The sequence below is a fragment of the Canis lupus genome, chromosome 5 (assembly GCF_048164855.1).
Source record: "Canis lupus baileyi chromosome 5, mCanLup2.hap1, whole genome shotgun sequence".
NCBI lineage: Eukaryota > Metazoa > Chordata > Mammalia > Carnivora > Canidae > Canis > Canis lupus.
Window position 1 is genome coordinate 60,506,110 of NC_132842.1, and position 21,109 is coordinate 60,527,218.

The window sequence follows — 21,109 nt, forward strand, 5'->3', positions numbered from 1 at the left end:
CAAATCCATTGCCGAGATAAATTTTTCATACCCAAATCCATATTTGGATTGGGCAGCATTGGTAAAATGGTGCCTGGCTTTTGAAGAAGGGATTCAGTTTTGCATTCCCGCATCTTGGATAGCTGGCCCAGTCTAGGTTTGAGTGCAGGGCTGGTTGGGGGCTCCTGGGGGTGGAGCACGTTCACTTTCTGTCCCCATTCACCAACTCTGGTTTTATAGTTGATGTGAAGATTTCTGAATTTTTTCTGGCACAGTGAAGGGAAAGTACTTACTTCACAAAGAGCGTGCTATCTAGCGTTTTCAGCCATTGTCAAGAAGTAAGAAGTCCTTGGGTCACAGTCTATTAGCAAAGACCTCAGTGTAGCTCAAGCATGGCATTAACTGTGCCGGTACTGGATGCAGAGTGTCCCCCCTGCCCCCGCCTGCGCTCAGGCTGGCTTAGAAGCCTGCAGGCCTGGGGCTGGGTGTCTGATCCCTTCCTTCATCTCCTCCTCCACTCACCAGCTGCTCTGTCTACCTCCTCCAGAGTCAGGCTTGGGAGAAGGGTGGGTTCACTCAGGCCAAGTGACCCCAGCATGTGTGTGGGCATCACAGTTATCCTATAGACCAACCCCCCCCTTCCCCCCCCCCCCCCCCCCCCCCCGCTGCCGCCGCCGCTGCATCTAGCACCAGAAACCCCAACTTCGGCTGGCTCTTTATGTTATGACCACCCCTACCTTCATGGAGGCTGCATCACCTTACAGGCAGTCCTTTGGGCAGAGTCTGTTTCAACAACCTCAGGCTGGTTCCTTCCTGCTCTTGAGCTGAAGACCCACAGCTGTCCCTCAGGACACACAGCAGGGCCTTACTGTCACACGTTGAACTTGCTCCCCTCACAGCCTTTTTTTTTTTATCTACCACCAGCAGATAGTACCTTTGTCTTGAGATTCCTTGGGTGTGCCAGTCACCACCAGTTCCCAGGGCCCCCAAACTACAGAGAATATTAGTCTGGAATGTGGCTCTCTTAAAGTCCCCTTACTTGCTAGGCTGAAGGCGGGTAAGGGTGGTGATTGTGGGTGACAGTTAAGTGCCACACATAGGAAATCTTACAAATGGGCCAATCTCTCAGCCTCTTCCACCTCAACTCCTATTACCTAGAGGCAGGTGCTGGGCTGACCCTGGCCAGCCTGGGCCCATCTGGTAGCAGGAACATAGATGGTCAGGCACCCCCCTAAGTGTGTGGGGCGCCTGGGCATTGTTATAGTGTTCAGAGCTTCAGCCAAAACAGAGAGTCCCATTTTAATATTCTGTCACACAAGGAATCATGTGATTTATATTTGTTTAAAAAGATCCTTAGAATTTATCCCTTTTAATCTGTCTACCTCTGTTTTAAGAGTCAAGTAAAGATGTAAAATTTTTGCAGTAAATGCGGTAAGACTTGTTTAAGTTTTAGAGCAATTAGTAGAGTTGAACAAAACTTCCCAGAATACAAGCTTGGAGTTAACTTTATTATTTTCTGAGAGTACAGTGTCAGGGTGCCTGTGTCTTTCACACTGGTAATCATGTATAATAAACCTTGCTGATATCGAATGTCTGGCTCAAGTCAGGTGCTGTTCTTAGCGGTGCATAAGCCCGACGCAACAGCCTGCCCTTCAGGAGTCCACATCAGCCATTATATGTATGCTGGTGGTTCCCCACCTGGCAGCCTGCCTCCCCTGGGTCTTGAAGCACATCATTTGGAGCACTTGGGTTGGGTGGGGGATCTGCTTGGGAGGGTGGCCTGTGGTCACAGCAGTCCCTTGCTTCCTGTGTGCCCAGACTGAGCGTGTGCCACTAGACCTCAGTCCTCGGCTGGAGGAGGCCTTGGATTTCAGTGAGGTGGAGGTGGAGCCCAGTGAGGGGGAAGACTTTGAGGCCCGGGGGAGCCGCTTCTCCAAGTCTGCAGACGAGAGGCAGCGCATGCTGGTCCAGCGTAAGGATGACCTCCTGCAGCAAGCTCGCAAGTAAGTTGATCCTCTGGCTCTTGCTCCTATAAATCTTGAGTCACAACCCAGTGGCCCAAAGGCCCTCGTCACATCAGGCCCACATGGTGCCTTTTTGAACAGATGGCCAACATTGGATAACCATTATAATCATTCAGATTCCCAATCTCTGGTGGAAAACCAAAGGGTCCGCACCTAACTGGTAACCTCCAGCAGGCTGGTGCTGCCGGTGGTCTCCTGTGGTCGTCCACACTGTACCCATGGGCCAGTGTGACCTGGGCCTGTTGTGGTAAGGAGTCTGATTCTCTGGCCTCCCAGAGGGAGCGCTGTAATTATGTTCATGTGACAGACTCAGGGCCCCAAACCCCGGCCTGGCCACCGTGCCTGTAGTGGAGCTCGGGGTGTTCCTCCCGGTGACCCGTCGAGAAGGAGGGGCTGAAGAGCCCCCGGGCGGGCCTTGTCCCCAGTGCCCAGAGCTTCTGCTCCTCTGTCCCGGGACAGGTGTCTTCTTCACAGCCCACTGCTGAATGACCGCCTCACGGTGGCTCCTGGGAAATGGGGAATCACAGATGAAGACGCAGCCTGGGTCTTTCTGCAGGTTGTGTTCCAGAGCTTCTTTTGTCCGTCATCCCTCGCCCCTCACACGAGTCCTTTGGGCTTTTTTGTAGGCGTTTCCTGAACCGAAGTTCTGAAGTCGAGTCCGCCTCCACCTCTGAGAGCTGCCTCACGTCAGAAGGCACGAACTCCGACCCTGTGACCCTGCGTCGGAGGATGCTGGCTGCGGCGGCCGAACGGAGGCTCCAGAAGCAGCAGATCTCCTAGCGCTCGCTCGCCGCCGGCCCCAGCAGCGCGGCCGCAGAGGCCCGGGCCCCCCGCCGTGTGCCAGGGGGCTCGGCCCGCTGCGCTGTACAAAGCATGTGGTCTTACTAGTGTTTGGACAGCTGACAAACTTAATCCTTTTTTGTAATACTTTCTATGTGACATTTCTCTTCCATTTAGAAACACTGCACATTTGAACTCAAGGCATGATCTCTGGTGTTGGCTGGACTTCTTGGGGGTGGGGGTGACCGAGTGGAACAGGGCAACCAGAGACCCTGCGGCCGGCGGCTTCCGGGCTGCTGCTGCTCGGAGAGGGCACGCGGACGCTGCCATCCTGGGCTCCAGATCTGGCCGGCAGGGCGGGGGCAGCTCCGCTGAAGCACCACGGGGAGCGTGCGGCCCGGGCCTGACTCCACCACCGTGTACAGCCCTTCTTGGGTGGGTGGCATTGAGAACACTACGGAGGCCAGGCCCCTGAGCCCCCTGAGCACCCCAAGCCCCCCGAGCCTCCAGGCTGTAAGGGCATCTTGGAAGAGTCACTCTTGGTTTGTTAGGTGGAGCAGAGGAGGGGGAAGGCCAGGGCCGGAGAGTGGGAGTAGGTGACCGGCCGTGTCCCCGGACATCCAGAACTGCCCGCTGAGCCCCTTTCCGTTCACGCCCGTGCTCCTACAGCTCACGAGTGCCCCCCCGCCCCCCTTCCCCACGTATCCGTCCCCACTCCGGGTTTCAGGGTCCTCCACCCACCCCAGCCATGGGGGCTGAGTAGCAGGCTTTGGTTTCCAGTTTCAATTCCTTCGTCAAGTAAATTAGGCAATGCCGAGGCCTGTGGGTCTGGTCCCTAGAGAAAATGAGGACCTTAGGAAGCAGGCCAGTCACTATTAGAGGGCTTTCTTGGAGAAATAAAGATCTCTTTTGTATCTTTCTTCCCTGGAGCTCTTCATTTTCATCCCTTTGCTCTTGTTGGTTTAATTAAACATAGAAAGGTAAGATGTTGAATCCACCTGCCTCGGGGCAGACCCAGGTCTTGAACCTGTTCTTCAAATTCTTCACATCTTTAACTTCCAGGACTTGAAACACGCAATCACAGGCTACATAGTTCGGTTTTATGTCCTATTGGATTTTTTTTTTAATGTTTTAAAGCATAGTTTTATGGTAGTCCTTTTGGGAAGAATCCAGTATTATCTAAAATTATTGGCAAAGTTAAATGTATTTTACATAACTGAAAGTTTTTGGAATGTTGACAAGTAATTGAAAAGAGTGATGAGTAAATGTTTAGGCCAAGATAATTTATTTGAATAAATCTTTCAAAAGCCTTACCTCGAAATGCTGTTAGTAGATTTCTGTGATTTTTTTAAAAATTGGTTTTGTTTTGCTGAGAGCATAGCTATCTGTTTTTATTGTAAAACAATAATAATAATAATAAAAGGCAAACTCTTCTAGTGTGTGTTGTGTGTGGCTGGAAGTAAGGTAGTTTTTTTCAGAGGGGCCAAATTAGTTAGGTCCCACTTTGATTTTATGTGAACCGTTTTCTGTTGGAAACCGTTGGAGGGTTTTTTCCCCCATCCTTCCCCCCTGCATGTTGTACACTTTAAAGGTGACCCTAACTCCATGTGTTCTTAGGTTTCAAATGAGCGAAAAGAGGGAACGGCCTGGAAAGAACTTTAGAGGGTCCGGAGACCTTGGAATACAGCCGTAAGACCGCGATCAAAGCGGAGACCTGCCTCCCATAGCTGAGAATGACCCAAGGAGAGAAGTCCTCAAGTCATCCTTTGATTCTGCACCTGGATGGTATAGGATCCTGGGCACTACACTGTCTCTTGGCTTGTGTCCCTTCTTGGGGGCATCTGGGACAGATGCTAAGGGTGGTGGCAGAAGGCCAGGCCAGGGTCTTCTGTTGGGTGGGGTCCCCATCCCATGGTATCTTCTGGGCCGAGGGCACCCGTCCTGTGCTTAGCCATCCGGGCCCAGAGCTGAGGCCAGGCTGCTGGTTCGCGTTTGTTAGCCGAGAATGGAGTGGGAGGTGCTGTGGTGAGCGGTGGCGGAGGTGCCCTCGTCCTCTCTGGGCTCTAGGCAGTGGTCTATGTTGCTCCCTCCGTTTTCTTATGGGCCCTGTTTTGTTGCTGTGTTAGGTTCTCGTCAGTCCCACTGCCCCCTCCAAATTTTGAGGATTTTATGAACCACAGGATGGTGGTCCTTTTGGATGTCTCACTTGTGCTGCTGGTAGAAATCTAGGTGTCCAGGTGGCCACGTGGACCCAGTTTCCCACCGGAGCTGTGTCGACAACGTGCTGTCTTCCGCCAGCAGACATGGTCCGGGGTGCAAAGCCAGCCGAGCACTCTGCTGAGCAGGACACCGCAGGCGCGGCAAGCCACGGCCTCCCGGACCTGCTGGTCGAGGAGTGCCCTCTGCCCACCTGCTCTGAAGGCCCTGTGTCACCTAGAAGCCTCCAGCTCCTCTCCCCTCTTACTCCTGTTAGGTTAGAAGTGGTTCCAGCCTGACTGCTCTTTAGGGTCACTCGAGGAGCTTCTAGAAACTGATGCAGAGGTTCTGCCCTCATGCTCCTTGTTCTAATTGATTTGCCTTTCCGTGTACTCTTTACCCCCTAACTGCTTCCTGACTTCCATTTTAAGGAAGATAAGGCTGAGAGACCTGTTTTACCCACCAAACTCCTTCGAAAGTTAGGAAAGAATACTGCTAGAATAGAACTCGTTTTCAGGGAACTTCAAGCAGACAAGGTCACAGCATCCTTTGACCTGTCTGCGTCCTGGTTTGCCCTCCAGGGCAAAACCTCCAGTGTCCTGTCCAGTTGTGGCCATGAGCGCAGCCTCGCCACCACTGGAGATGATGTGGGCCTCCCCCTGCACACAGGCTGGGGTGAGGGTTGCTGGTGGGAAGGGCACGAGAGGCCGCGGGAAGGCCAAGGGTGCCCGGCCAGTTCCTTACAACGGAGAGAGTTAGCCTCTTGTTATTCCTAGCTCCGTGCCATGCTGTGCACCTCTACCGCCAGCCCCTCTAGATTGAGGCCCCTGGGATTGCTAGCCGGGGGCTCCACAGGCTAGTAACTGCCGCTTGCTGGCGTATGGAGAGGAGGCCCTACCCTCTCCCCAGCTGGCTGTAGCACCGGCTGCTTGGCTAAGAAGTGATCTGTGGACTGGACACAAGGACTTTGCCGGGCTGGGTCCCCTCCGGGTCCCAGTCCCAAGCGACGTGCTGATTATTCCAACACCAACCTGGCAAGCTAGCGGAGAGAGGAGGTAAGACCCAGAGCCTGTAGGAGAGGAGAACCCGGTTGCTCGTGCCGGGCTGCGCCGATCCGTTCTCCTGATTGTCCTGCGGTGGGCTTCCCGGCCCCCCCGGTGCAGCGGGAGAGGCTTTAAAAGGTGTCCAGGTGGATGGATGTGACCCCTTGGTGTGGAAGGCCCAGGCAACTTGGCCTTGTTCTTAGGACCACCCATCCTTTGGCTTTGGTGGGACCACTGACTGGCAGGAAGAAATAGGACCAGGTCTTAGCACAAAATTTGGGGTTACCTGCTTTGCCCACCCCCCACCCTGCCCATCTGCAGGTGGGGAAGGGCCCATACCTGGGCCTTCCTTGCTCCCAGGTGGCTGAGCCCAGCTGGCTCCCCTGGGGGGGGGGGTGGGTGGAGGTCCTTATCTGGCCCCTACCCGCCAGCCTCCCCCGGCCTATGGCCCAGTCAGATGCCTCCTTCCCTCCTGTCAGAATGAAGGCCGAGGGTGAGAGACTCAGGAATACAGACAAACATTCTCTTTATTGAGCTACACATGAATTTTCCATTAGTCAGAGAAGTAGACTGGCAGTGTGTAAGATATCACAGAAACCTCACCGATTGGGAATAGAAAGGCTTAGAAAGACCCTTGGGCTTTTTTTTTTTTCTTTTTTCCATTTTTCAAGTTTTTTTTTTTTCTGTATTTTTAATTTTTTTGTATGTTTTGTCTTTTCGCCTCCTCTTTATCTGAAATGGCCGTGACTGGTCTTCTTCAGCAAATAGTAAGTCTTAAAAGTGACACCGTGGAGAGGTTTGGGGTTTGGATACTAGTCAAAGTAGAAATGACATAGGACTGATCATGAAAACTGGCTTTCATGTAAACACTACATTCCATCTGTTTTTAAAATTTTTTTTTGTTTTTTTTTCCATGTTGTGGTGTTTAAAAATTTTTGTTGTTGTTGTTGTTCTTTTTATCTGCAGCACAAACATCCCCACATGAGAAGGAGCAAACACAGGTCACTGAAACAAAGGAAAAGGTGGAGAGGGGCGCACACACACAAAGGGAGCATCCATCTGAGAGACTGAGAAGCGAAAATGTCAAAAGGAAAAAAATCCACAACCCCGTTTCCCAAAGACAATGAAAGCTGATCTGGTATGTGATACATAGTGCTTACTGGGACAAAAATAAAAACAAAAAAACAAAAACTTAAAAAATCATAAAGGGAATCTATAGGAAGGAGTTTGGCAGGAAAATCTTCTATAGGGCTCGATTTATATGTTTGATCGGTAGTCGTTCTGGCAGCCACTGGCCAGTGAGAGCTGTGCTTTTCTATGCAAACCTGGAGGGAGCCTGGGGTGGGCTGGGGCACGTGGGCATGGGCTGGGGCGCTCTGGGCAGTGCAGCCTGAGCCCGCTCCCCAGGACCCAAGCCCCCAGGAAGGGCGGGCAGACAGGTGGCACCTTGGCAGGTGCGTGGGCGAGGGGGGGGGCCCTCTACACTGGGGATGGTTGGGGGTGCAGGTGCAGATGTGTATGCTGCTTTATTTCCAAAAAAAAAAAAAAAGACAAATATGGATGAAATGGTGTTTTCCTTTTTCCTCTTTTTTTAAGCTACAAAGCACATGAGAAATGTTCTTTTTTTTCCTTTCAAATTCTAAATGTAAAGACTCAACTAAAACCAGATTCTACAGCATTCTACAGAAATACACAGCCGTCAGTCACTCTGGGGTCGTAGGTTGGACAGGGGCTTGACACAGAAAGGCTGTGTGTCTTACAAAGGCCAAAAGGTCATGCTACCAGGAGGTGAACGCCAACAGCAAAGAGTCCGGGAAGCGGTCTGTAGAGAGAGAGATAAGGGGTCCAGTCTGACCATTTTCTTTGATTTTAAAATCCAACCAACCAACCAAAAAAAAAAAAACAAAACGAAACAACCCTACAGTGTTTTCCATAATATGGGGGTAGGGCGAGGTGGGGCGGCATCAGGAGGATCAGGACGTCCAGGGTCCTCACCTCCCCCCTGCTCCCTCCAGGCCCTTCTCTTCTCCAGGGGCCTGGCTTCGGCTCTGCAGGTGAAGGGCAGCCCTGGTCTCAATGTCCCCGCCCCTCAGCTGCTTCTAGAAAGCAGGCCAAGTCTCCCATTCCTCCGACTCTCGCCTTTGAATAAAGAAAACTCAGGAGACAGTGGATTGGTCGGAGCAACGATTCTTCTAAATTCTTGACATGAACAGCCACCGCCGCCACCCACAGGAGAAGCAGCCTTAGTTTTCCTCTCGTTGGGAGGAGAGGGTAGGGAGGTGTTTAGGGTGTTGGCCATTTTTTGAAGGGCTTTGGAATTTGTGGGAGAGCAGGACAGAACTGAGAACACGGCTTCAGAGGGGCCGGACTACTGCCGGGCCTCCCTTTGCCCTCTGCTCATAGCAGTGGGTCACGGAGTAAGATCACGTGGCTGTTCTTAGAAGGATGGCCTCCCAAATCAGACCCCCATCACGGCGTGTGTGTGAGTGCGTGTGCACGCCGACACGTGCATGCTCATGTGCTGTTCCCGAAAATCCCTGGTGATCTATGGGATGGTGGTCAGTTCTGTCCGAAGCTCTTTCTAATTACAAACTAAAAAGAATTTTTTAATATATATTTGTATATATATAAGGTCTTGTTATACCTTTTTAAAGTTTATTTACCAACTTGCATTTGTTAGTGGTGTGTGTGTGTGTGTGTGTGTGTGCACGCGCAAGCTTTTCTGTGAGTGCTGGAATCATTACCAAATAGGTTGCTATACAGGACAAGAGGTCAGTACAAGCCGCAGCCCCGCAGGTTGTTGGCAATGATTATGTCGGTGACGGCGTCGAATACCACCTGGATATTATTCGTGTCTGTGGCACAAGTCATGTGACAATAAATTTCTTTGTTGGGTGAGCGGTTTTTGCTTTCAAATTGTGCTTGGATGTAGGCGGCCGCATCCTCATAGGTATTGGGGCCTGCAACGAGACAACAGGGGAGAGGCCCGGTGAGAGCCGTGGCGGGGTGGGGGTGCTGGGAACTCCTGCCGGAGCCGCGGGCGGTGGGGTTCCGGGGCAGCAGGACCCGGCGGGCGGGCGGGCTCAGAGGCAGCTGCGGCCGCACCTGCCCCAAGGTGTGGTTGCATCTTACGTGAAAGACCGTCAGCTTCGTGTTCACCCAGCTCTTGCCTTTTCAAGGCCTTTCACTCTGTTTTCACACTGGACCTACCCAGGCCCCTGGGGGTGCACGGGCCACAGGGCGCCGCCTTGGCTTTCTAGCAGGGCACACCGAGGCTGGGGCCCGGGGCTGCCATCACGACACTCACCCGTGGTCTACACCAGTCCTGCTGCTTCTGAGACACAAGACAGTGAAGTCTGATGGAAGCGCTCCCAGGAAGGGGGTGACCTGGGATCGTGGTGTCCCAGGTGTGGCGGGTGTCGAGCGGTACCCGCGCTCCTTTCTTGAGGGCTTCCTCTCCCGAGGAGCCCCTTGGCAGGGATGGGACGTGGGAGCAGCGGTATCCCCCGGGTGCGGAGGTTAAGGCGTGTGCAGCGTAACTGGCCCGCTGCCCTCCACGATCCCTGGGCCGCCCCCTTGAGCCTGCCTGGGGCCTGGCGGGGAGACCTGTGGACGGTGTGGGGGTACCCGCAAAGAACCAGCTACACCCAGACCTCTGCAGCTCTGCCCCGGAGGCAGCTTTCAATTACCATGAAACGTGGACCGACCCGGAATTGCCTAAAAGTCCATCAGAGGAAGGTGTCCCATCTTCCTGAGCGCAGCTAGGATCTGGCCAGCGTGGAACCCATCCGACCTTTCTCCCCCGGCCCCAGCCGCACCCCTCCCCCGCCCATTCTCCCGCTGGAGGGTGTGAGTCACAGGGGCAGACGGGGCCAAAGGTAAGGGGGTGGGGATGTTTCTGAGGGGGGCTCGGGGCAGAGTCCCCTCCTCCACTCTGCTGTGGGCCCGGCACCAAACGCCAAAGTGCCCGGAGTCTGCGGTGAAAACCTCAAGTCAGTGGCAGCTCGAAGACTAGACCCAGCCCCGCGGTGGACCTCTTCAGGGAGCGTCCTGTCGCAGAGGCCAGGAAGGGCACTGGGGAGGTGAGAAGCCCACGGGGGCGCCCCAGCCACATGGCAGGGGTGCCCAGCGGCGGCGGTCACTACCCTCACACGGTCCGGCCGCCCCTTAGAGCTGCCTCCGGCCCCTGCCCCCTAGCTCGCTGTGTGTCCCGCAGGCCTTGGCACCCCGTGGCGCCACCGCGCTGGTGATGTTTGTCACCCATCGTGGTGAGGCGTGAACTCTAGCTGGATTCCTCTGGAGGCCCTGCAAAACTCTGCGAGGTTTCCCAGATTCAGACCGACTTTCTCTGGGGCGCCCAGAGCCCTACGCTGCCCAGCGCTAACACTCACCAGTCCATGGACCCTGTCCCAAACTGGGTTCCCATGGAGCAGGACCCAGGGGACAGGGAAGAGCCTTTGCAGGGAGGACTGTGGGGGCTCTGGCTGCCGAGCCCCTCTCCGGTCACAACTTTCTAAGGCCCTGAACTGGTCCCAAAGGGCCCAGCTGAGGCTGAGGGAGGTCAGTCCCATCTTTGAGAGCGAGCTGCAGCCAGGCCCCCCATGGGCCCCTCGGCTCCGGGGCAGCGGGGGGCTGGGCCTTTCCGGCTTGCCCCATGCCCCCCAGACCTGTAGACTCCGGGGCCAGTGCCCCCTTTCTTGGTTTTCATTCTCTGGGTAACACTGATGGTGACGGACGGTGCTAAGTGGGCTTGGTGCCTGGCTCTGTCCCTCCATCCACGCACAAGGTCCCCCAAGCCGTTGGCACCCCCAGCAGCCTCTGCGGGCCCCAGATGAACGGTGACGGGGTGGTTGGTCTGCCCGCGGCCGCAGGCGGGCTGGCTCTGAGGCTGCTTCTGCCCGCCCGCCTCTTGGAGCCCGTGCCCATCCCCTCTCCACGCACCCAGGGTGTCAAGCGCCCTGCAGATTCGCAAGCAGGGTGGTGCATCAGTGAGGAGATAGGTCCCCCTCCCCACCCAAGGGTGAAGGCCGACTCCTGCTCCTAGTAGACGGGGGTTGGGGGGCTGGCACCCATCTCTTCTGGACTCTGGCTGGCTCGGGGACCTGCAGAGTCCCGGGAGCTGAGTCCATGCTGTCATGTCTCCCTGGGGTGGTCAGAACGTGGGCTCCTGGCTGAGCCTCCTTGGGACACATCCTCCTCTCCACCCCCAGACCCCCTTCCCTGCAGGGGCCACTAGAGGGATGAAGGCTGCGCTCTCCCACCAGCACCGCTCCAGCCTTCAGCAGCGGCCGAACCGGCGAGAGGCACCTGACGCCGCATCCACCCCTTCTGAAGGAGCGTCTTTGGGGGGGTCAGTGATGCATCCTCCCGGGAGCCTCGTGAGAGAGACAGTGCCACCCACCCCCCAGAAGGCCAGAGAGAGGCAGGCCGGGGCGGAGGAGGCTTGCGGGGTCAGAGTGGTGTGATTTGAGGAAAGAGCCAGGGGCACAGGAAGAGGGGGACAGCAGGTAGAGTGGGGGGACGGAGAGGGGCATGGGTGGGGGGAGCAGGGGTGGTGGGGGAGGGGTGAAGGCCCCAGCGGGGCACCCAAGCAGGAAGGGGTAAAGGGCAGCCCAGGCCAGCGCGGGGCTCAGGGGAGGCCGTGGTGGGCGGGGGCGGCAGGGCAGTTCTAGAGGGTGAGCGAGATGACAGAGGAGGCCTGTGGCCCTTCCCGCCTCCTGATTCCTGCCAGGTGGCGCTCGGTCGGTGACTGCAACACCCGTGGGTCAGGAGGCTCCCTTTCCCACGGCGCCCGGGCTGCCTCCTGGGACGCGCCAAGCCCGGCCGCAGCCTGCCGTCTCCCTGTCCCCGGTCCCTGCCGGCCCCGGTCCCTGGTCCCTGGTCTCTGCGGTCCCCGGTCCCTGCCGGCCCGGGGCAGAGCCCTCGCGCAGCCGACTCCGGCTGGTGGCTCTGGGAGAGCGGGCTCCCCGGCAGAGGCGGGGCCTCCCGACACCCACCTGTGTACTCAGGAAAGCAGATGGTCAAAGGTGACTTCTTGATCTTCTCACCGAAGAGATCTTTCTTGTTGAGGAAGAGAATGATGGAGGTATCGATGAAGAACTTGTTGTTACAGATGGAGTCGAAGAGCATGAGAGACTCGTGCATGCGGTTCTGCAGCCCCAGGCGGGGAGAGAGAGCGGGGGGGGGGGGGGGGGGGCACAGGGAGAGACAAGAAGAGAATTAGGCTTCAGAGGGAGGAACGGGGCTGCTCAGCAGCTCGGCGGGCCTCCTGTGCGCCCAGGGCTCCTCTGAAGGGGACAGTGGAACTGCGACCTTTCACAGCACAGCGTGGCTCAGTCCGCCGATCCGGGCGGTCTACACCCTCCTCCTGGGGCTAATGGCAGACACTGGACCCGGACCCACCATGGCTCCTGGGTGAGGCTGAGGAAAGGCTGACGTGGGCTCTCCCTGTGGCAGAGTCCCCAGCCGCCGGAGGGTCTCCCTGCATGGGCGGGTGTGCAGGGGTCGGGGGAAGGTGCTGGAATGGAGGCCCCGGGGAGCTGGGCTTTGGCACTTCCTGTCCAGGTCTTTCTCTGGGGCCCAATCTGTGGGTGACATCCTCTGGGAGCGGTGAGGGACTTGGCACCCCTCCTGCAGTCGGAGGGGAAGTCACACCAGGCTCCTGCCAGCATCCTCGGGGGGCCACCACTCTGGGGAGACATGTTCCTGCCCAGCTGCCTCCAAGAGCTCTGGGGAGCCTGGCCACTGACCCCTCTGGTGGGGTCACACTCAGCCGTGTCCGACCCTGCAAGGAGTTTGAAGTGGTGCAGACATGAAGTACTGTCTTGCACACAGAAGTCCATTTAGCAAAGGAGTGACTATCCTGGGCACTCCAAGTAGAGCAGGACCTGAGGGGGACAGCCCTGTGCCCTGGGCGAGGACAGACTCATCCTACTGTGGGGTGTCAAGCACACGAACCTGAGGAATGTTTCTTGGCAACGCAGGGGAGCACGTCTCTGCGAGCGAAGGCATTTCTGCATGGGAAGGTGGTTCCTCCATGAAAGGTACCTTCCCAGGGGAAGGGACAGCCACCCACTTTCCCCAAGGACCCTGTCCTAGCCCTGGGAACTTAGCCACTCCAAACCCAGCTCTGTGGGTTACTCCAGGCCACACTGAAACAAACTATTGCAGAGAGGAGGCGTGGGCATCCCTGGGCAGCATTCAATGGGGGTCACCTCATTCCCCGGGGCTGAGCTGGTTCTGAGAGAAAGGCGGGTGAGGAGGATAGTGGACTGGCCACCAGAGGTCACCAGGCCCCGCTCTGCCAAGCACCAAGCCCAGCACTTCACCTGCCTCATGTGACATAGTCTCACCAACCCCTAGGGAATACAGACAGGCGACGGAGCTGGGGCCCAGAAGAGCAGAGGCGTGTACCCGGCCCTGGGCCAGATGCAGAGCTAATGACACGAAATGGGTTTGTCCAGCAAACGAGCAGACCTTTAGAGCAATAAATAATAGAGGGTCATGACCAGCTCTGTGCATCTTCAGTCCCTCTTTGTGACTGCATTATTACACCAGTGGCCTGTGACCAAGGGTCTCACAGCCCCCACCCCCGTTCTTATGGCTAAGGCCAGTTGCTAGAACGAGTTCTCAGCTGCCCCTCGGGAGCCTGGTTCTCGGCTCCTCTGGGAGCTGCAGCAAACGGCCCTGTCCTTGTGCTCTGAGACCGGTTCAGCAAAACCTCTGATCCTGTTACCCTCCTGGCCTCGACCGGCACATTCCACCCCCAGCCCCCCGCGGGCCTGTTGTCTGCACAGCTGCACTCGGGGAGTGGGGGGACCCATCTGCCCTGGTGGACTCCACCGGGCCTGTTCAGAGGACGGGTGGAGGCCAAGGCCGAGGGCTGGGGACACTCGGGCTCCCTGTGCCACCTCCGCAGGAGGAGTAGGGATGCTCTGCCACCCGAGGACTCAAACGAAAAGGCCTCCCTCCACACAGCCACCTGGTTCCGTAGCTGCTCCACCAAGAGCTGGAAGCCCACGGCCAGAGGCCAGCTCCCAAGTCCACTGCACAACCGCCCCAGCATCAGCCCCGGGGGTCGCGGTGGGGACATATGCTGGAGGGCTCAGGACCAGGAGGGGTGGCCCGGGTGACCTGAGCCGAGCAGGCCGGGCTGAAGGGCTTGCAGGACGAGTGCAGTTGCGCTCGGCTCAGCCCCCCACGGCCTCTGCCCAGGGGGCCGGGCACACGCACGCACCTGCTCCCAGAGCACACAGTCTAGCGGGGGGACGGTGCACGCACGCGGAGGTCTCTGGCCTGCAGCTCTGCGCAGTGGGAGCCGGGTTTGCGGGGAGGGTCTCGGAGGAGGTCCTGGAGGCTCAGGAGAACCGTGGGGAGGGGAGGCGCCGGCACCGAGCCCGTCCCCACCCGCGGGCCTGACCGCCGCCCTGCGCACACTGACTGCAACCCACCCCCAAGGAGCCCGGAGCTCGTCCTTGCAAGCTGCCCCGGAGGAGGAGGACGCAGGAGGACACACGAAATGGAGACAGCACCACGTGAGAATAGAGGAAGAAGCCAGAGATGACAAGCAGGCAACAGCCACCCCCTCCTGCCGGTCACCTTCCTGGCCCGCACACCCGCCCCCGCCGCTGCAGGAAAGCTTGGGCCCCCTGGCCGCTGTGTCCCCAGGGCAGTGGTGTGGCCCCACCAGGCACGCTGTGACCACCCCGAGGGGTCAGCAGGGCCCGGCCGGTTGCCAGGATCCTCCGGCCCCCAGAAGACTGTGCCCCTTGGCCAGGTGGCCCGCAGTCCTGGCCCCGGGGTGGCTGGGCCGAGCGCGAGGACAGGTGTGGGTGTCATGGTGTCGTGCGGCTACACTGGTGGAAGCTCTGAGTGCGGACACAACACAGCACGCTCGCGCGAGGAAGCTGGCACTTTTATTAACGGCAGGTCACTAATAAATACATTACGGCAGCCAATAAATTATTACAGTAACTAGAGATTTATTAAACCAACAAGTCACTCTTCTTACAAAATTATAGTTAATGTGGGGTGGGCGGCGGCAGGGCTGGCAGGTGGGGCCGCTGCACTTCAGGGAGGTTTGCTAAGGAGGGAGCAGGCCCTGGCTCCCCTTTGCTGGGGACAGGGTGGGGGCAGATGGGCCAAAGCAGGTGGGGAGGAGGCCTGGGGGGATGGTGGGGGGGAGAGATCGGGGGGGGGGGGGGGGATGGTGGGGAAGGGGCCTGGGGAGGGACGGTCAGAAAGGAGGTCTGGGGGGTATGGTGAGGAGGAGGCGGGGGGGGGGGGGACGGGGGGGAGGAGATCTGGGGGGAGGGTTGGGAGGAGGTCTAGGAGGTACACTGGGGAGGAGCCAGGAGAGGAGCAGGAGCCCCAGGGCCTGGCTGCTGCCAGGGAGGCAGCAGGGGTGGGGCGGGGGGAGGGAGATGGCCGGGCCTGTGCTCAGCAGGGCGGCAGAGCTGCAGGCTGTGCAAATGGACTGTGGGCTCCTGCTGGTGGTCCTGAGCACTGGGCCTGGAGCAGAAAGCTTCCCCTCCAGAGGGACCCCCTCTCTGCCGAGGGCCTGGGACTGTGGGACTCGAAGGCCGCCTTCCTGCTTCTGTGCCAGCCTGCCTCTCCCTCGCCGGGGGTCTTGGTCTGGCTGGGGCGGGGTGTGTCCGCAGCCCCAGAGCCCCCAGAGGGGAGGCCCCACTACGCCTCTGGGCGGCAAGGTTCAGGACTGGCTTCCCTGCGGGGTGGCTGTGGGGAGGCGGAGGCCCGACCACCAACACCCAGCGGCAGCTCCCACGCTGGCCCTGTTCCCCGGTCTGCTGCTGTGCCCTGTCCCCTGCCCGGGGCCGCTGGGACCCTTCAGTCTGTAGGCTTGGGCGCCAACTCGGGGGACTGAATCCATGGTGGCCACAGAGCCAGAGCCTCGGGCCTCAGGGCCTGCGAGCTGCCAGGGTGCACCTAACTTCCGCAAGGCTCAGAGGAGAACCTGCTCAAGGGGGCTGGACAGAGCTGCGGCCGCTGGGCCGGCGGATTTCCCTGCCTCAGGGAGGCCCGGGGGAGGGTAACTGGAAACACTCTTGGGAGCAGCCCCCCCCGCAGGGCTCGGCCTGCAAAGGGCAGGGCCTGGGGAGAGGACTAGGCGGCCCGGCGGCTTGCGGGCCGGCGGCCTAGGGGGGCCCTCGCTGCTGCTGCCCAGCGCAGGCGTGGACGTGGACGGCGCCGCGGGGTGGGGGCTGGGCGGGGGCCAGAGGTGGCTCTGCCTCCGGCACCAGAGCGGGTGGGGGTCTCCCGCCTGTCCGCCACCACTCCTGGGCAGGCGCACACGACGCCTGCTGGGCACGACCCCTGCTGGGCCAGACGGGAGACGAAGGGGCCGGCCCGGCATCTAAGGCCTCCGTGGAAGCTGGCCACAGAAGGCAGAGTGTCGCAGCTGTTGGCAGGGGACCCAGAGCCAGGGAGAGCCCCCACTGGGCCCGGGGAACCGCTCCCCCCAGCCAGGCCAGAGAGCCCCGGAGCTCTCTCAGTTCTCAGCAGGAAGGCCAAGGCTGGGCCTTCGTGAGGGCAATGGGTGCAGGGCACGGAACTTGCTCACAGGCAGCTAGATGGCAGGCACGGTTTTCATGGGTTTGGCAAAGGTGCTCCTCCTAGAAATCCAGTTTTTCCTTAGCCTGCTAAATGAGGGCGATCCTCAGACACTAAGCACGGTCCTTTTGGGGACATGCACGGGGCCACTGTAGACAAGAGACCCACCCACGTCTCGTCTCTCACACTCTCAACCTCTTCCCCTTATACACGCGACGGAGCCAAAATTCATTGTCACCCTCTGTCATCCCTCCCCACAGTGGAGCCACCGGTGTGACGAGGATGGGAGACGCAGCGGAGGGAGGGAACTTCATCCTGGATACCCGCTCCTTGGGGGCTTCCACCCCGGGCGAGACAGTGGGAGCATTGCAAGCAGCAGCAGGGCGGCACAGGGCACAGAAGGACAGGAAGGCCCCAAGTGACCTGCCCCTCTGGCCCCTCTAATGCTGCAGACAGGGGTCCGGGTGGGGGCAGCGGGGCGATGGAGAGCCCTAGGCCCAGGTGGCCAGTGACTTCCACGTCCAGGGCCATGGCCTTAGAGGTGGGGCTGGCCAAGCACCTCTCCTCTCGGCAGCTGCTTTGGAGTGCGGGCTCACGGGGCAGAGTTAGGGGCGCAGCTGATCACAGCAGGGTGGTAATGCCGGGACATAACTCCTGTGTCTTTGCTGCTGGGCAGAATGGCCTCACTGGCCCTGGCTGCTCATGGCGTCGGGACTGTTGGTTCTAGGGGCCTGTCCTCTGCTGTGCCCCAGCACCTGCTACAAGGTACCTGGTACAAGTACTGGACTTGGGCTGGTGGGCCGGTTCCTGCAGCCTGGCCGCCTCATGATTTCCCACAAGGCCAGGGGCAGCAGCGAGAGCACCAGATGAGGCATCTGGCACTAGGGAGGACGCCCTGGGCTTCCCGTGCACCAGCCAGGGCTTCATGCCTGCTGGAACCAAGAAACCCAAAGCTGATGGCATGGGGCTCTTCCTGGCTCTAGGCCATCCAGGGGGCTGGGAAGGCAGTCCGGAGTGGAGCCCGGGAGGGCAGATGGCTTGAAGAAGGAGCCAGAGGCCTCCCCAGGGGCACCCCAGGGCTCCCAGGGAGAGCCTGCCTGGGGTGTTGGCTGGTGGCCTTGGCCCATGGGAGGCCCCTGCATGTGAGAGAGAGGTGTGCTGACCGCCCGAGGCCAGCGAGGGCCTGGGTTACCACAGTCACCCCACCCCTTTCTGCTCAGGGACCTCTGTAGCAAAGCCCTTGCAAGGTAACCTAGGACTCCCTCCAGAGAAGGGGGCGCTGGGAGCCAGCCTGGCCTCCCTCATAGTGTACGTTTGAGGATGGTGGTCCCACCCTCTGTCCTCCTCTGCTCCTGAGGGCTGGCAGGATGCCACAGGCTTTGGACAGACTCTGGTTTCCTCACTGAGACAGAAGGAAGCTAGGGTCTTGGCTGCAGGCTTGGGCCTCCCCAGCCACAGAACACAGGGCCTGAAGGGCCCTGCCTGCCCTTGCTGAGTTGGATTCACTGTGAATTCGAGAAGGAAAAGCAGGTCTACTCACATTCTAGAGCAGCTGCGTGACACCCAGGCGACTGAGAGAAAGTGTGGGTCACCCCTGAGCCTTGAGCACCGGGCATGTGAGGCTCTCATCCCAGTCAACACCACAGCTACTTCCCCTCAGCCTCCCCTCCTCCTCCCCCCACCTCCCTCCAGGCGCGAGGCTCCACCCCTCCCACCATCAACCACAGGCCTCTGCAGTATGTCAGTCTCAGAAGCATTCCCTGATCTCTGAGGAGTCAGGGATCGGGGTTCCCAGGAAGGCAACGGGAACCAAGGGTGTGCAAGGAAGGATGGCCCAGAGAAGAAAGGGCCTGGGCCAGGGGGCTGAGATCCAGGTAGAAGGAGGGAGGCACTCGCCAAGGTCGAGCTCTGGGACCCTCTCGCCTTTGGGAGGGTCCCACCCTGGCTTTTGGTGACGGAGCTGCCCTCGACCAGAGAGACCTCAGAAAAAGCTGAGCAGGGGCTCCTGCTGGCCCCACCCTGGCCAGCACCCTGCCCCCCGGAGCCACCCTCACACAGGAGGAGACCCTGGGACTTGGAGTACGAGTCACGAGTCACCGAGTGTAGCGCATGCCCATTCTGGGCCAAACGGCGGCCAGGCCTCCCTCCCCCCAGGACACGACACTCAGAGGCGAAGCAGAGGCCAGCAGGGTGGGTGCCTGCGCAGCCCCATGTTACCACATGTTCTGATGCCTGGGGGCAGGGCAGCCGGTGGAGGTGTGCCTGTGCTCTCCCTCCGTGCTCCCGCCCCTGAGGCTTCTTGGTCGAGTGCAGAGAGTGGCGTGAGCGGTGGCGGTGCTCCGGTTCCAGGGCAGAGGATGGGGCAGAGGGCCAGGCAGGGAGGTGGGCAGCCGGCAGGTGAGGCAGGGGCTCAGTAGAGGCCGCAGCCCCGCAGGTTTTTGGCGATGATGACGTCCGTCACGGCATCAAAGACAAACTGGATGTTGTTGGTGTCAGTGGCGCAGGTGACGTGGGTGTAGATCTCCTTGTGGGCTGACTTGTTCTTGCTCTCGTATTGGGCCTGGATGTAAGCCACGGCTTCTGTGAAGGCACTGGGGCCTGCAGAAGAGACCAGGGGTGGGCCGGTGAGGCGAGGCCCGGCCTCCCCTGCGACAACCCCAAGGGCAAAACCTGACGGTGGGGTGGGGTCCAGGGCTCAGCTAAGCCAACAGGGGACGCGAAATCCAGTCTGGAGTCCGCGTCCAGCATGAAAACAACGAAGCATAATGATCAAAGCTCGCTGTGCCTCATCTGTATTAAGGGTGAGTCCTGTATCATGAAGCTTCTGATTTCCTTTTAAATTTGCACCCACTGCCTCTTGCTCCAAGTGTTCTTAATGCTGTGGCTGTGGGTCTTGCTTAGAGAGGGTGGCCCTGGCTGAGACACCCTGTAGGCAGGTCCTCCCCGGGTCACCTCTTTTGGCCATTGCTGGGCGCCCGTGAGCCACCTTGGCCTCCTCCCTCCTCCTTCTCACCCTTTGCCTTTCTCACATTCGCTACCAGGTATTAACAACTGCCTGGCGCCGCTGCCGTCCTGGGGGGTGCCACAGTACCCTGTTCCCGGTGAGCCCAGGGCCAGGTGTTTCCAGAAAGCAGTTGCTGTCCGGGAGAAGCAGAACAGGACTCCTGGCTTTGCACTGAAGCCCCCACAGGCTCCAGGAGTCTCGGCCCAGGCATCGTAGGGCTGCCAGCACCTGCCAAAGGCAGGCAGGGAATGGAGCTGGATCTTACAGCCACAGTGCTCACTGGGGTGGAAGTCTGGGGGTGGCAGCCCCTTAGGTACCTGGGCACATGGGCCTGGCCTTGAGGGCTTACCAGACCACAGCTCCTTCTGAAATCAGGGCAGGAGGTGAGGGAGAGTGTCCCTGGACTTACAGGTAATCACTCAGGCCTCCTGAGCTCCAAACTAGCCTCAGTGACCAGCCCATCTTGCCTGCTTCCGCTCTACCGCAGGCCACAGCCCAGATCACCCAGGGTGGGACCCACAAACCCCCAACTCATGGCTACAAGGCGGCTGACTGGGGGGCATGAGGGCCTTGTCCATCTCCGTTCGCCTGCCACTGGGGGGCCTGGCCTTTGGGGAAATGGAGACAATACTGCCTGCCTGGCCCAAAGCCCCGACCCCCCACATCTACTCTCAGGGAAGTAGGGTTTGGCCTGGGGGCTTCCCTGACAGGCCTGCCTCATTGGGACTCTGCCCCTGCCCTGTGCTTTCCAGGTCAGGGGCTGGTCAGACCGGGGATGCCCACTTCTCCACCCACTCACCCCTCTGGCCAGGCTCTGGTCATCTGGAAAAGCCAGTGGGCACTTGGGCCGTTCTGACCACCTCTGCTGGTGCAGGGGCCCCGTTTACGCTGCCTTCCCTGGCTGTCCGTATGTCCCACAGTTAGGCAAACTGTGGCAACATTAACAGAGGTGGCTCTGACCTCCTTAGCCCCTCTGCAGGGAGCCCAGGGGCTCTGCTGCTTGAGAAGCCCTGTCATAGCCAAGGGGCCACTCGTATCTTATAAGAGCCCGTGCAGGAGGTGTTGTTACAGCACGTGTTAGTTACAGTCTTCACAGTGATAGCAGGGACGCCTGGGTGGCTCAGCGGTTGAGCCCCTGCCTCTGGCTCAGCACGTGATCCTGGGGTCCTGGGATCCAGTCCCACATCAGGCTCCCTGTGAGGAGCCCACTTCTCCCTCTGCCTCTGTCTCTGCCTCTCTCATGAATAAATAAATAAAGTCTTAAAAAAAAACAGTAATAGCAAATGCTCAGTGGGCACTTATCATGGGCCGCTGCCACGCTAAGTTCTCCATGCTCATTAGCTCACTTTGTCCTCACAGCAAGTCCTGAGGGAGGGCTGCTTAATCCCAGTGATTAACCCCAACTTGCAGACGTGGAAGCGGGAGCCTCGACAAGTTATGTAACCTGCTATGAGTGGCAGAGCTGGGCATGACTCTCGGGCTGCCTGACCCAAAGCCCCGCTTTTAAGCCCCTT

General features: G+C 59.0%; 2 protein-coding genes and 1 long non-coding RNA gene across 5 annotated transcripts in view; 2 read left to right on the plus strand and 1 right to left on the minus strand.

The window, feature by feature from the left end:
• AMFR (autocrine motility factor receptor) overlaps positions 1–4,216 on the plus strand; it is a 44,349-nt gene extending 40,133 nt beyond the window's left edge. For both annotated transcript variants that reach the window (XM_072827033.1, XM_072827034.1), the window contains 2 exons: positions 1,798–1,982; positions 2,630–4,216. In XM_072827033.1, the coding sequence (XP_072683134.1) occupies positions 1,798–1,982; positions 2,630–2,783 (339 nt within the window). In that variant the 3' untranslated portion in view covers positions 2,784–4,216. The remainder of the gene's footprint in view (positions 1–1,797; positions 1,983–2,629) is intronic.
• Positions 4,217–6,531: 2,315 nt separating this feature from the next.
• Positions 6,532–21,109, minus strand: part of GNAO1 (G protein subunit alpha o1) — a 172,938-nt gene continuing 158,360 nt past the window's right edge. Inside the window, exons 7-9 of one of the 2 annotated variants that reach the window (XM_072827038.1) lie at positions 12,019–12,172; positions 8,767–8,982; positions 6,532–7,844 (exon numbers count right to left, since the gene is read on the minus strand). In XM_072827038.1, the coding sequence (XP_072683139.1) occupies positions 8,795–8,982; positions 12,019–12,172 (342 nt within the window). In that variant the 3' untranslated portion in view covers positions 6,532–7,844; positions 8,767–8,794. Of the gene's footprint in view, positions 7,845–8,766; positions 8,983–12,018; positions 12,173–15,294; positions 19,190–21,109 lie in introns of those variants that run through there. The other variant, XM_072827037.1, reaches the window with a different exon arrangement.
• On the plus strand, positions 12,225–14,986 carry LOC140633882 (uncharacterized). The gene is made up of 3 exons (XR_012031442.1): positions 12,225–12,436; positions 13,006–13,065; positions 14,480–14,986. It is a non-coding gene; the product is annotated as an uncharacterized lncRNA (long non-coding RNA).